This window comes from Nipponia nippon, unplaced genomic scaffold (genome assembly GCF_047370975.1).
Source record: "Nipponia nippon isolate SJK-2023a ecotype South Korea unplaced genomic scaffold, ASM4737097v1 scaffold_1, whole genome shotgun sequence".
In the NCBI taxonomy this organism is placed as follows: Eukaryota; Metazoa; Chordata; class Aves; order Pelecaniformes; family Threskiornithidae; genus Nipponia; species Nipponia nippon.
Genome location: NW_028262290.1, coordinates 105,220,176 through 105,233,936, shown reverse-complemented (window position 1 = coordinate 105,233,936; position 13,761 = coordinate 105,220,176). Strand labels below are relative to the sequence as shown.

The window sequence follows — 13,761 nt, the reverse complement described above, 5'->3', positions numbered from 1 at the left end:
TTCCAAACCTCCAGAGTATACTGATTTATAACAGTATATTTAAAAATTGCTTCTCCATTTTTCAGTGAAAGAAAGAAAGAATAACATAATAAACTGAATAGGGAGGGAAAGTAGGAAAGGAAGAGGGAGGAAGGATAATAAAGAAGATTCTTTCAAAAGGCAAAAAAAAAGGAAAAAAAAAAAAAAGAATCTGATACCAATGACCCCTTACACTGAAGTCCAACATTTCTCAAAGTGGTACACAAAATAAAAAAACATTCTGAAATCTACCAGCAACAGACCAGGAATACTTTCTGACAATACGTCCCCCCACCATTCATTCCACGTGTTCTTCTGTCCTCTTAGTTTAACAAACTGAAAGGCACAGCAACTATCTTTCTTTACTTTCTTTGTGCATAACTGTGTACAACAAGAAGAGAGAAAGCAGAGATTTAAAATGATAGTGCTGCAACTCAACCATAGTTATGCTTTGTACACAGGGAATTACATGCACTATATTAGTGCGTATAAGTTTCTTTCTAGATACTGCATGCACTTGTAGAATGAGAAAACTTTTATTTGGTATCACAACTTTTTGAGTCCCAAAAAAATTTAGAACAGGTTAGGTATTTTCTTTACAGCATGTAGTTTTACGATTGTGCATGTTGCCAAGTTACAGGACAAGGCTATTTTAATGCCGAGTTACAAACACTCCCCAAGCAAATTTTAAAAAGAAAATGGCAAGACAGGCCTTACTGCACTTGGTGATGCTGTGAAATGGGAATGCTGAGAGCAACTGTTTTGGTTCCTGAAAAAGTTCTAGTTTGAGTTTTATAGGAATTTTGATTCTTATAAAACTCAAGGATGATGACTAAATTAACTTAATAACCTATTTTGTAGTATGCCTGCAACCATTTGCTCAATTTATTTTTTTACAAGAACACAAAAGAGGTCAGAAACTGTAAACTAAATGGCACAGTACTAGACTTTCATTCCATACAATTAACTTACCATAATATCTCCCTTCAAAAGCTGGGCAGGGTCTATAGCAATGCAGATTCGGCTTTGATTTTCTGGCCCTATGCTACTTAACAGGAGAGAAAAGACAAATAAAATTTATGGTTTAAAGAAATTAAAAAAAAAAAAAAAGAAAAAAGACTATTTAATTCTGCAGTTATGAGAATTAATACCTGGATTCAAACATAAAGGAAAATGCTTACGACTTACTATATTCCAGATGTATAAACTGGTTGCATAGCCTGGTATAACTTCAGAAAAGGCCGGCAAGCTGAAAAGACAAGACTGTTTCGTAATTATTTTCCTTTATCTGAATATTACAACTAGGATGCTTCATGCACATCCAGGCTGAGTAAAGTGGCACACAAGTGGCACAATGCTGTCAAAATATCCTTCAAAGCAAAATTGGCTTTGACAGATTAATTTTCCCCCCAAAAATGGGGGGAAAATGGGAGAGGATTTGAAAGGATTCCAGTAAGTAAAGAGAGGGAACACTTTGTTCCTTATTAAATGTCTGTCTGCCTTTCTTCCCACTTTTTCTGCAGGGAAAAAAAAATTATTAAGGGAAGAAAGAGAATGACCAAAACAAAACAAAAAAACCCAAAACCAAATCCCAAAACAAAATAAAAAGCATTTTCAAAATTAAACAAAATATTTGATCTACAGTTTTGTTTCAAAACTAGTAAGTCCCTTAAATTTCTTACTACAACAAACAATACCCTGTCTTTATTGAAATAGTTATTTTAGAAATAAAACCAGACTAAAGAGACTAAACAACAATAACAACGGAGCACTGTAAATTCATGCTGACGTTTTAAAAGACAGGTGCTATTTAACTCTCAGATGATAAAAATACTGAGTTATACTCCTTTACTATGCTCTAGCACAATATCTTGGTTTAGCATTTTAATTTTAAAGCCACTCATTATAGCAGGCCACCTTAGAAGCATACCATATCCAAATGGCTTTTCTACAGAAAATCCAATCTCAGAACAGAAATGAGATTATATTTATGATTATGTTTGTTTCCTAAACAAGGAAGAAATGACTGTGATACCTGACAAGGTTCTCATCTCTTTTGCAGGGACTGGGATCACAACTGTTCGGAAACTAGGCAGACATGAATAGCATTAACTCTTCATTTAACAAAGGACAAGAATTTTATTTTACCTGCTGCAATTTTTACTCTTAGGATATTTCTCTTCTCCTCGCTCTTTTATTGGGAACATTTGGATATCAAGGAGCATCAACTCTACTTTGAGATTCATGCAGGCTTTCCAGAAAGCTCCAAAATGAAACAAGACTTTGAGCCCACACTTGGATAGGAAAAGTTAGGTAATTTACCTCCCCCAGAATCGAAGCTTGGGATGCCATGAAGGATAACATAGTGCAGGAAAAGAGGGGTTGCATTCATTTTCACAGATCCAGATAGAAGGCCACTTAAGAATTGCACATATCTAAAAATACAAAATTTATCTGAATTAAATAAAACCAGTAATGCAACCATACCAGGGAAATACATTCTTTACACATTAATATTTCTAGGCCATGGGTAGTGAATAGCATTCTGACATTACACATATAATAACTCCAAAAGACTCCAAATAACTCCAAAAGAATAATCTTCACAAAATAGCAGGAAAAGACACTTTAATTTACCACTTTATTAAATCCATGGCTGTTAAATTGCCATTGTTGATGTTTTCATCTTAGTTATTAACATCATTACTCTAAAATAAGAAAGGAACTAGCAGACATAGTAAATATTTTGGTATACATTTCTAGTTGCAACTGAAGGTCTCAATTGGCTTTCACAGCAGCATGACATGGTTCCCACTCCATTTACAGTGAAGCATATTTCATTAAAACAAGAGCAAGAAGTGCCCTTGTCAGAAATCTTAGCATTAAGGCCAGTGCAGGCACATAACATCTTCGTAATGAGAAGTGACCTCATTCAGCACCAAACAGAGGAAAACTACCATAGCAACACGAAAATCATTGTATTTCCCCTATTTAATACCTGGTTTGGTCACAAGCTCATGAGCAAGTACATGCAAGTGACCATCACTGCAGTGTGTGTTAAACAAATTCCTCCTATCTCCTTAAATAACCAAGGGAAATCAGTCTCCTTTAATTTTTCTACTAGGCTTTGAGTCCCTTTTTCTTCCATGCCCATGACATGACCTTCACTTAACTTTACTCTCAGGAATGTACAGAAAAAAGAAAATCACCTCTTTTTTTCCCTTTACACACAGATCTCATTAACCAATCCCTTACTGCATGCTCCTGGTAACACTAAACTAACTAACGAAAGATTTCCTGCACAACAATGACAGCTTTACTACCCCAGAATGGGGGTTGTGGTGGTTTAAAATAGATTTCATTTTACAGACAGCTATCAACGCTTGCTTTATTTTGAAATGTTAACTTTGCTTTTTGGTCTCCTCCTTCAGTCTTTCTGAAAATATTTGGTACATCAAAAGCACAAATTTACAAATTGTCACACCTACATGACAAAAAACAGTGTGGTAAAACTTTTGTCAGTGACCTCTCAGTCTGAACGTTTTTTCTCTACCATCACCTGTTTTTAATTCCTCCAAAAGTTTGACCGAATTTTTAAACACCTTTCTCAAGGTACATTTAAGAGGCTTATAGCCAGTTGGCTCATTTTTGAGAAGTGTGTTCAAAGATTTATCCTGAAGGTTTACGAGGAATTTTTAAACATGAAGGGTCTGCGTCTGCACTTCTTATTCAGGCAAACCTTCAACTGCTTATCTGAGAATAAGTATCCATTTTAAGTATTGCCAGAATTGATTCAGAGAGGAGATCTGGTCTACAGTTGCTTTTCTTACCACTGTTACAGCATCCAACTAGCAGTGGGGAAAAGCTAAGTAATATTTTCAGGACTAATGCACTTAACGGCTACAATTTTATTTTCTTCTGGGCAAAACTTAGTGGAGAAAATGTTTCAAAAAACCAATAATGGGTATTTTCAAATTTTATTATTTTGATACTCACCTAAATTATACCTCTTTATACATCAACTGGATTTTAACAAGGACATCGCTAATTAATTATCCAAGAATGGTTTCAGAGAAAAAGCACATTAAAAAGGTGGTTCAGGACACTAACTGATCAAAATGAGATTAAAAAAGGATTATAAAATTACCCACAAATATTAGAGTTGGTTTTTCTTTCTCTACAATAGGATTAGTAGCCACTGCCAAGCCAGGCAAAGGTAGGAAAGGCCAGGTTCAGGAGCAGAACGGTTCTGACAAATGGTTTGGAGAACCTCATCTGTTCTCATGGGGAGTGAGTACCTCTGTGTGCATGTGTCTGGAAGACGGTAAGGGCAGCTCAAGTTCCGTACTGCTGAGCAAAGATGCTAATTCCATCAGTCAGGATGTGAACTGAGTCTCTGGGACTTCTCCCCCCGCCCCCCGCCAAAGTGTCCTTGAAGAGGGTAGGAAAGCGAAATACCACCATTTACACCTATTTCATCTCTAGCTTTAGGGCTCACATACGGATCACCTGAGTTAGTAGCTACTGAAGCTTCCTGTCAACACGGTTGTAAAAACTGCCCTGACGCACAATTCACAGAGGCTGCTGTGAGGGTTCCTGGCTCTCATGGAAATATGCCTGCCGCATAAGGCTTCTTGATGGGAAGATTAAGAACATCTATTTCCTTTTGCTTCTACAGTTCACACTTCTCTATCTGGTAGGCATCACTCTCAAACCCTTATTATTAAAAGGCAATACACATACATGCAGGCATAAAAAACTGAAAAAAAAAACAAAGAAAAAAAGAGGACAGTAAAATTCTAGTTATGAAAAGTTTATTTCAAGTTTAAGGGAATGCTGTGTTACGATTTTTCAAGTGAAAAAGAACTGTGCAGGTCACCAAACGGGTTCAAGAAGTAACTGAAAAGTTTTTCTTATTTAGAGATTGACAGAACCAAATGCCTTACACTTGGTGCTACTACTTATTTTTCTATTTTAATTACTAGCAAAGCCTTATCCTTTAAACAACTTTTAAAAAATGCACTGTATAGATGCCGATTAAGACCAAAAACAAACAGTAATTACTAAATCAAATCCAGTTGATACTTTATGTTTCTAAAAGAAGATTCACGTATATCACAATTACTTGTCTGATAGATATAATCTCTTTTGGTAGTGAATCCTTCATTACCTATCATCAAAATGAGGTAAATAGCAAACCGCAGAACTGTTCACTTTCCAAAGTGCTTACTTTGAGTCCTAACTCAACCTTATTCATGCAGACAGACTGAAAAGGTAAGACATCCAGATAGACAGAAATAATAATGCATGCTTTGACAAACATCTACTAGCATGGACATGGGGCAGATGCATAATCTGCAGATCCTCCAAACAAATGGTAGTAAGATCTTTATTGCACACTAATCAACACACATTCCATACACATCATTTATGCCACACAAAAATGAATTTATTATTAACTTGGAGCAATCAAGAAATAGATTGTGACATCTCTTTTTGTTAACAAACAATGCAGTAACAACACATGTAGATAACAGTGTGGTACAAAAGGTTTTATCTGTCTTGGGCTACATGCAGGAACTGAAGGAGAGATCTCACCAATCAAGGAATATTAATATAAGATAAAGTGCTGAGATTTCAGGAATCACTGGAGGATCTTGTGGAAATAGCCTTCACACAGCGGAGGAGAGAGTATGGGATGGGGGCAGAAGATAACGATGACATTTATTGGTATGAATTAGAAACAAATTAAATACCTTCTTTGGGATGGCTGCATTAAAGCTGAAACTTTATCATCAAAGAATTTCTTCATAGCAAATCTGTCTAGAGCCTGATCAGCACTGTCAAAACAAAGACACAGATACCATGTTATTCCAGTTCAGGGTTATCTTGGAAATTCAGCAGGTTACTGCTTGAAATATGCCAAAATATTTGGAAGGAAAAAGAAGGAAAGGAAGGAAAAAGAAAAGAAAGAAGCACCTAACTAGCAACTCGGGCACTTACAGGTCAGACAAGAATGTTTTTTCCACTGACACCTTCTCATTCCACACCTTAAGGCAGTTTCCTTCCTGAGGCAAAGCACCTACTCCCTTATTCAATTAACTGGATTGCATATTTCCAACGTGAGTATGTTAAAATCATAATGCAATAAACTTTAGCAAAGCCAAGCAGCTCAGGCTGCAAAAGAAGGATACTTGCCATAATTTCCTGAGAGTGCCACTGGGGAGTTCTTTGTGCGAAATACAAATTTATTCTCTTTTTAGAAAAGAAGCAGCAACATTATGGAGATGAAAACCACTGCCTAGCTCTGACTGTAGTACAGTACATGAGGTGCAAAGGATGCCGAGCTAGAGGATCATTTAAGCAGTCAAATAATTCATTCAGTCTTTGCTTCCTGTGCCCTGCACCACCAAGGGAGAGAATGTTTAAAATAAAAGTGTCAATCTTTGAAAAAGAAATGTTTTGCATCAGACAACCACAAACTCTTCAAATGCACAATTAAGGAGCAACATATTCAGAAAAATACATTTTCTTCTGTTCTCTATCCAGAATGTCTCTGATGTGGGTCTTCTGCATCTGTGCAGAGGAAGGCAAGAGGGTATAGAGAAAAGAAACAGAAGAGCGAAAAATCAGTAAGAATGCTGTTCATCACATATGCCAAGTAACACTCTATGCTGACTCTGTTGTATCTATACCAGATAAAATAATGTGTCTCTTAACAGATGTAGTTGACAGTGTTAATTAACATCAGGACATAAAAAACCAGAAGTTTCAAAACAATTGGAATCTGGAATCTCAAATTTTAAATTACACATCTAGTTCAACCTAAATGAGTTCCAAGGAAAAAAACTGTGCCAAGTATACATATGCATATCAGGCTAAAAATGGAATTTATACCTTTTCCAAAAATTAATCAGACGTTACTGATTGTCTTGACGGGGTGCTGGATCAGCCTGTAAAGTCATGCCTTTTCTTCATGGATGTTAAAGATTACATAGTATGTGCTTAGAATATCCTTGACCCAAAAACTCTCTTCTTCACCCAACCCATCATACATCTTCACCCACACTACCACCCAGAATTTAGGCAACCCACTCATAATTGGCCAAAGACTGATAATACTTTACTTGTTAAAACAGAGTTTACCAACTATTACAGAGCTCTGTTTGCCCTCATTAAATTTGACAGCACATTATTCCTTCCTAAATGAGAAAATCAAATATTTATAACATATAACCCAAAAGGAGTTTGCATCATAAGGCTTTTTCACTAAGCCTAGATTTTTTGGCACATGCATGCAGACAATTAGGAACTTTATTTAGTGTGAATATCCTCAAAGTCTTCTGAGTACCACTTCTGACACAGCAGCTGGTACCCTCAACGGCAGCACCTGCAGTAATTTCTGCTTCTGTGACGTTGCTGTGTGCCATTTTGAAGAGTCTTGATAATGCTAGGTATATACAAATCCTAGCTGGGAAAATTCCCCAACCTCATTCTTACACAGAAAAGTTAAGTTTTGGATAGGAGCTGACAGAGATCCAGAAATTTAAAGGAGGGCTTCCAAACTCGCTCCTTCCCTGCAACCTCACTGGAGCAATCCTGGATTTGTCTGGGGTAAAAGAGAACCCCTTTCATCACTGGGCTTTACAATCACATCCAGGTGTTGTTCTGTTATGGCATTACTGAAATGTATTTATAGCCAGGTACCACTTTTAAGGATGACACAATATGGCAACACTGAGATCACAACACCATACTATCCTCACTTGACAGATTTTGTTGTTCACAATACTTCTCAACAACATATTATAAAATTGTGGCACTGTCCCAATTACTACTGGAGAGATACGTATTTATTTTTTCAGCACATATTGGAGTGTATAATGCCCTTAATTTCTTAGCCTACAATTACCTGTCGATCAGGCTTACCAGAGTGAACACAGATTATTTTCTGAAATGCTGGTTTTACTGAAATCCATGAGAATTTCCCATTAGCCTGTAGTGATTCAGGACTTCAGGACTCCATCCACCACAGTGTTGCATCAAATCTATTACTCACAGACTGGTGTGAATTCAGAACCAAATTTGATTTAACCATGGCCTTTACAGCGCATTTTTATTTTAATGCATTTATATATGTACATATAAAAGAGACCAAGGGAAAACAATTTGATTAAAAACCAAACAAACAAACAAAAAAAACCAAACGAAAACCAAAAAACCCAAAAACCATTTCATCCTTTTGAGACCATTTATCAAATTTTATCTTTGTTGACATAAATTGTCAATTGTCATTTCATAATTTGAGCTCTCAAAAAGAAACAATAAAAACCAAGTAATCAGACACCTATTGTTTGAACTGACCACAAGATGAAGTCTAGATTATTTCTTAAACTTCATTCTGCACTTTGATCAATGTCTAGGAATTCCCTATTCAAATATTGATCCCAGATTCTAATAACTCTTTTCCTTAAGTACTTTAGGAATATTTTCTCACTGATTCAAGAGAGGCAACTTGATGGATGTGGCAAAGAGATGGGTTTAATAGAATAAAGATGGTATCATTATATAAAAATAGTTTCTTGTGCATTTCTTCATTCATCTCAAAAGACCCTTTAGAGAATTTTCCTGCGGAATCATTGAATATCTCCAATTAGAAGGGACCTTATGGTGTCACCTAGTCCAACCTCCTGCTGAAAGCAGGACCACAAGAAATCTCTGTCATGAAAGCAGGGTGTTTTAAGACATGGCCCAAGACACTCTGAGGAGAAAACCTGACAAACCTTAACTGACAAACAGTACTACAATTAAAAGGCATCTTTTTCTGATGTTTCCTTAATTGTAAAAAAACACACAATATGCATTATTCACAACTTACCTTGCAGAAACATTGGTGAAGTGCATATATGATGATATGACTACACCTATCCTTCCTTTTCCTCCCTGTATCAGGAAAAAGAGAATGATAACTTACTTAATTTATTACATTATTGGCCATTATTTTATTTAAGACCCATACTAAACAAAACTTTGAGACAGGAGATTCAGAGAGTCCTTTTGCTCATGTATTCATCTGTTGGAAAGGTGGTAATGATGGGCAGCAGCTTGTCTGTCTATGCAAGCTGACTGACAAGTGACATAAAAACACTAAGTACAATTTCTATGTGCATGCCTGTCAAGTCTTACTGACTGAGAGGAAATTATTTAAAAAAAAAATCTTGACCAGTAGTACAAACGTTGTATCAACTATTCTAATTTTATATTACTTTTTCCAGAGATCATTCAAGACGAGTCTAGACAATGTTGCAATTTCTGGCATGAAATGCTATAAAATACCTATTTTGGAAATCATATGAGTTTCTGACAGGTTTGGGCATTTTTACCTCCTCAGCACCTGAGATTTATAACAACTACTACTTATTTTTCTATACATTTAAAAAATGTTCCAAAATCTTATTGAATAATTTACACGACGTAAATCCAGTACAATTTACCAAGCAGTAATTCTCACAGATTTCAAAACAATTTCAGTCTCTCAGCTGATACAAGTAGCTGTATCTCTCTTTGTGGTTGGAAACTTTAAAGTCATTATCAAAAGGCATTAATCAACAATACACATTACCAATTTGTATATAAAATACCTAGGAATACTTTGCCCCCTTTTCTTTTGTCCCAGGTGTGGGCCATTCTCCTGGCTGCAGTCCTGCAACTAGTAAGAATTCAATAGTGTTTCATACAATCATGGCATTCTGCCTGCAAGCAGTTCAGGACTGGGGACTATACAATCTGACTTGAGAAGTTTTGGTCCCATTATGACCCTCATTCTGTTTAGAGTATCATCTGCCAGTGATACAGAGACAGCTTTGCCTCGAGTGTCACCAGCACAGCTACTAACTCAGTTCTGAATTCATTTTATCTCTATTCGATTGAGGCTTCTCTTTATTTCTCTTCACTGTGAGCAAGCAAGGAGAAGAACTAACACTGCACAATGATAGCTTTGCTGTAAGGCACTGCAATGATGCTGGCAGTTAGAACCTGTCAGAAGTACCCAGGAGGTGCTTAATGCCCTCAATTCCTAAAACCATAAGGGATGAGCTGTGATATCTTTCCTATCCTTATCCCGCAACAAAATCCATGAATGTCACAGAATGTGAAGAACTTCTAAAGAGTTTGCTATTGAGATGAAAAAACCTCAATCTTCTAAATACACTCACAGAAGTAGCACTGACCTTTGAAGGAAGCAAACTAACATCACTGCATGCTATACCCAGAGCAGAGGCTAGAACTTTAGTTATCATAAAAAGCAATGTGTAACAAGCATGCAAGGTCAGTGGATTTAAGCTTACTTAAATCAACTGAAGATTTGGCACATTGTTTCCAACATCGAAAACAGATCAAACTTCTTTCTTTACTTTTTAAAATGAGCAACAATAAAGGACAAGGTTTTTGAAAATGAATACAAACTGATAGGTGATGCATATACACAAAGCTCACTTACTCTGCAATGGATCACCACCACATGTTGAGGATCATTGTTCAGCCATGACTCCATAGCCTTGCAGATGGTGCACACCTTATCAAGAGGTGGAGCATGGAGATCAGGCCACCCCAGATCCATAATCTGCAATTAAACAAGTAACATTCACAAGAGACACCTTGGCCCTAATGCTACATATTACAATCTGGCTTCAAATAATTATGATGGTGAAGAGTCTCCACGTTTTTTCCAACCCCAGATAATCATGTCATTAGAATGCCATGATGTAACTAAAATATGCTTACAGGTCTCTTAAGGGCAAGAAGGGGATTTGCTTGGGTTTTTTAAGATACTAGTACTTTTATAAAAATCAACAAACAAACAACTTCCCCTCCCCCCCCAAACCCACCAACCACTCACAAGTGACAACATTTCTGAAGTTCTTGATTTCTTAAAGAATTTTCAATTAGAAATTCAGGTATTTTGTAACGGTAAAATATTTAGAAGGTCAAAATTAGAATAAAGAATGTTAACTGGTCTGGTCCAGTATTTTGTGTTTTTTTTTATTTAATTTGCAATTTATTTCCTTCATGTGCAACAGATTTGACATCTCAAAATTTTGTTCATATTTTCTATTCAACTTTAGTTACTATATAATACTGTTTACTCAACCTATTATTATTATATGCATATTTAACCATAACAAAACCAGTAACCATAAACAACTTAAATCCTTCATGATCAATAAAGCATTCAAAAGGTCAAAATTAAGAGTTCTTTTAATATTTTTCCTCAGGTAGTGTATATCCCTGTAAATTTGCTGCTATAAATATACTTCTGTGCTACTCTAGCCTTATAGTAGCTGCTGAAAAGTACCTGCATATCATTTTTTACAACAAACAAATACAACAATTTATGAGGAAGAACAAAGGACAGACATCAATAGCTCCCTTCTTTATGTCTCTATTGTGCAGAGAAGCAACTATGAAAAGATAGTACAAAAGGGAAGTCTATATCTGAACAGAGTTCACTAGCTTCAGCTATCAGACTGTACATTACAGTATATAACCCCTAGTATCCTGTGACTGCGCAAAGAAAGTATACTTGCAGTAAAATTTATATCACTCAATAGGAATTTTTCAGTAGTCACAACAGGATTCAGGCCCTGGGTGCAAAGTCTAAGAAAACAACAGGAACGGCTACGTAAAGCACAGACCTAACAGACACAAACCAGAACTTGGGGAAAAAATAAAAAGGCATGCATGTGGGGTTTTTTTATCATCTTCCAAAAGGTGTTCTCTTCCTCTGTATATCAATGCTTGCATAGCTTCAGGGCTTATCAGGCCAGTTAGGTTGTATTTAACACTACAAAGAGAGGTATGTTATGGAAGACAACCAATACCTTTGGGTTAAGCTTGGCAAGGTCATATCTCTTTTCAGAGAGGTTTAACACCTATTCAGAAAGAAAGAAAAAAATATCAACCATCAAGACTCCATAATTTATGTAGTAAATAGCTGTATTTGAAACAAATGATAATTACAAGAAACTACAGTGGTAAGGCTTCAGGTTTGCCTACTGTTTTACTAAACTAAATTAACATTTGAAGTCAGGTAGCACTAGCAAATGTATTTTAGGTATTCAGTTATTATACGATGAAACTAAAGATGAAACTAAATGCACATTTTGGAAAAGGACAATTAAAATTCTGCTACATTTTATTTATTTCACATGGCTTTATTTTAGTCAGAGGTATACTGAGAGACCTGGGCACCATGCAAAATAACTGCACAGCATAAGAATTAACAAAGGAAAGTCTGGGAGGGTGGTATGGTTTTAAGTATTTGAATTTGAGTGCCTGGCAAGAAAATATTGGTCTGTCAAAACTTCACAGGGAAGATATGGCATAGCTATTTAAATACAGCTTAGCCTGTGAGATCTTCCAACTCTTCTGTCAACCCATTAGACAGTAAGTTATCATACACTTAGTGCCTAATAAGGAACAGTTAAAGAGATAGACTGCTAAATAAACATAAAGAAAAATAAAAATAAAGCGGTGTGTACAAGTATATCTGACTTTCATTAGGAAGTATTTTCAATCAATATCAATCAATAACAAAAAGCTGAAATATCAATACTCAACAATTGAAACAATGCTACTGAGGCAGATTCTCTGTCATAGTGTGGCTATTTCACATCACAACGAGTTAAGCATAGATGACATTCATAAAAATTTAAAAAAGTCTCATTACACTGCCAGAATGGAATAAACAGACCATAAATATGAGAAACAGTAAATATGAGAGATAAGTCCATTATACAATTTACTACTACCCAAGGACAATTTAAGAACCCTTTTCTAAAGTGTACCATCCCCTTTTTTTTCTAAAGTGTATCATCCCCTTTTTTTATTAAAGTGTATCATCCCATCTTTTCTAAAGTGTATCATCCCATCACACCAGCTCTCTCATCAGCAGTCTCAGCAAAGAAGCCAAGAACTGAACAGGCTAAAGAAACTACATCGTTTCGCTGGTGCCTGCTGCTCCCTGATGTGGCACTTAAATAAGTTGAATGTGCAACCCCATCATGGACACAGTGGAAGCAGGAAGACATTATACCATCTCTAGGAAAAAGTACACTTTTTGAACAAGAAATTCACCCAGAGAAAGAAGAAACCTCCAAATTAACAAGGTACCCAAGGAAACAGCTTCTATGTTAAGCCGCATAAGGTTCTGGAATCACATATGATATTGACCATAAAGGGTATACACCACTTTCTTTGACATCAAACCCCAAAAGAAAGCATAAAACATCTTTATATGATGAGAAACATGGTCTTTATTCCAATATATTGTTTGGAGGAGACCTTTTAGCTGGAGAAGAGACCTTTATGAAGGTACTAAAGGGTTTTAGATTTGGTCTGCTCCTTAATCAGGTGACCAGAAATACAAAATCTCATGCCAAAGAACAGAAACAAATAGCACGTAGCTGGCAATTTTGGAAAGTAAAAGAGGTACTGTGGTCATACAACACAAGGTACTGACTGGGGAACAATTCACCAGCCTACAGCCCATTCCATTAAGGAGAAGAGACTGGGAGAGCAGGCAGGCAAAACTCTTCTACCAGGTGGGACCAAACCTGCTTGCTGAAAGCAGTGATAGCCTTGTGTTGAGTAAAGAGCAGGGCAAAGAGGAAGCAACACACAAGCATTACCGTATCATTTACATATGCAAGACCAAGAAAATGCACAGCAGTTATATTAGTCTAA

The 13,761-nt window shown here is 36.2% G+C and overlaps 1 protein-coding gene across 9 annotated transcripts in view; it reads right to left on the bottom strand.

The window, feature by feature from the left end:
* Positions 1 to 13,761, bottom strand: part of TNS3 (tensin 3) — a 236,062-nt gene that overhangs the window by 102,529 nt on the left and 119,772 nt on the right. For 8 of the 9 annotated variants that reach the window (XM_087766109.1, XM_087766131.1, XM_087766125.1 and 5 more), the window contains 7 exons: positions 11,898 to 11,948; positions 10,517 to 10,639; positions 8,897 to 8,961; positions 5,775 to 5,858; positions 2,341 to 2,453; positions 1,207 to 1,267; positions 991 to 1,066 (listed from right to left, as the gene is read on the bottom strand). In XM_087766109.1, the coding sequence (XP_087622235.1) occupies positions 991 to 1,066; positions 1,207 to 1,267; positions 2,341 to 2,453; positions 5,775 to 5,858; positions 8,897 to 8,961; positions 10,517 to 10,639; positions 11,898 to 11,948 (573 nt within the window). The remainder of the gene's footprint in view (positions 1 to 990; positions 1,067 to 1,206; positions 1,268 to 2,340; positions 2,454 to 5,774; positions 5,859 to 8,896; positions 8,962 to 10,516; positions 10,640 to 11,897; positions 11,949 to 13,761) is intronic. The other variant, XM_087766116.1, reaches the window with a different exon arrangement.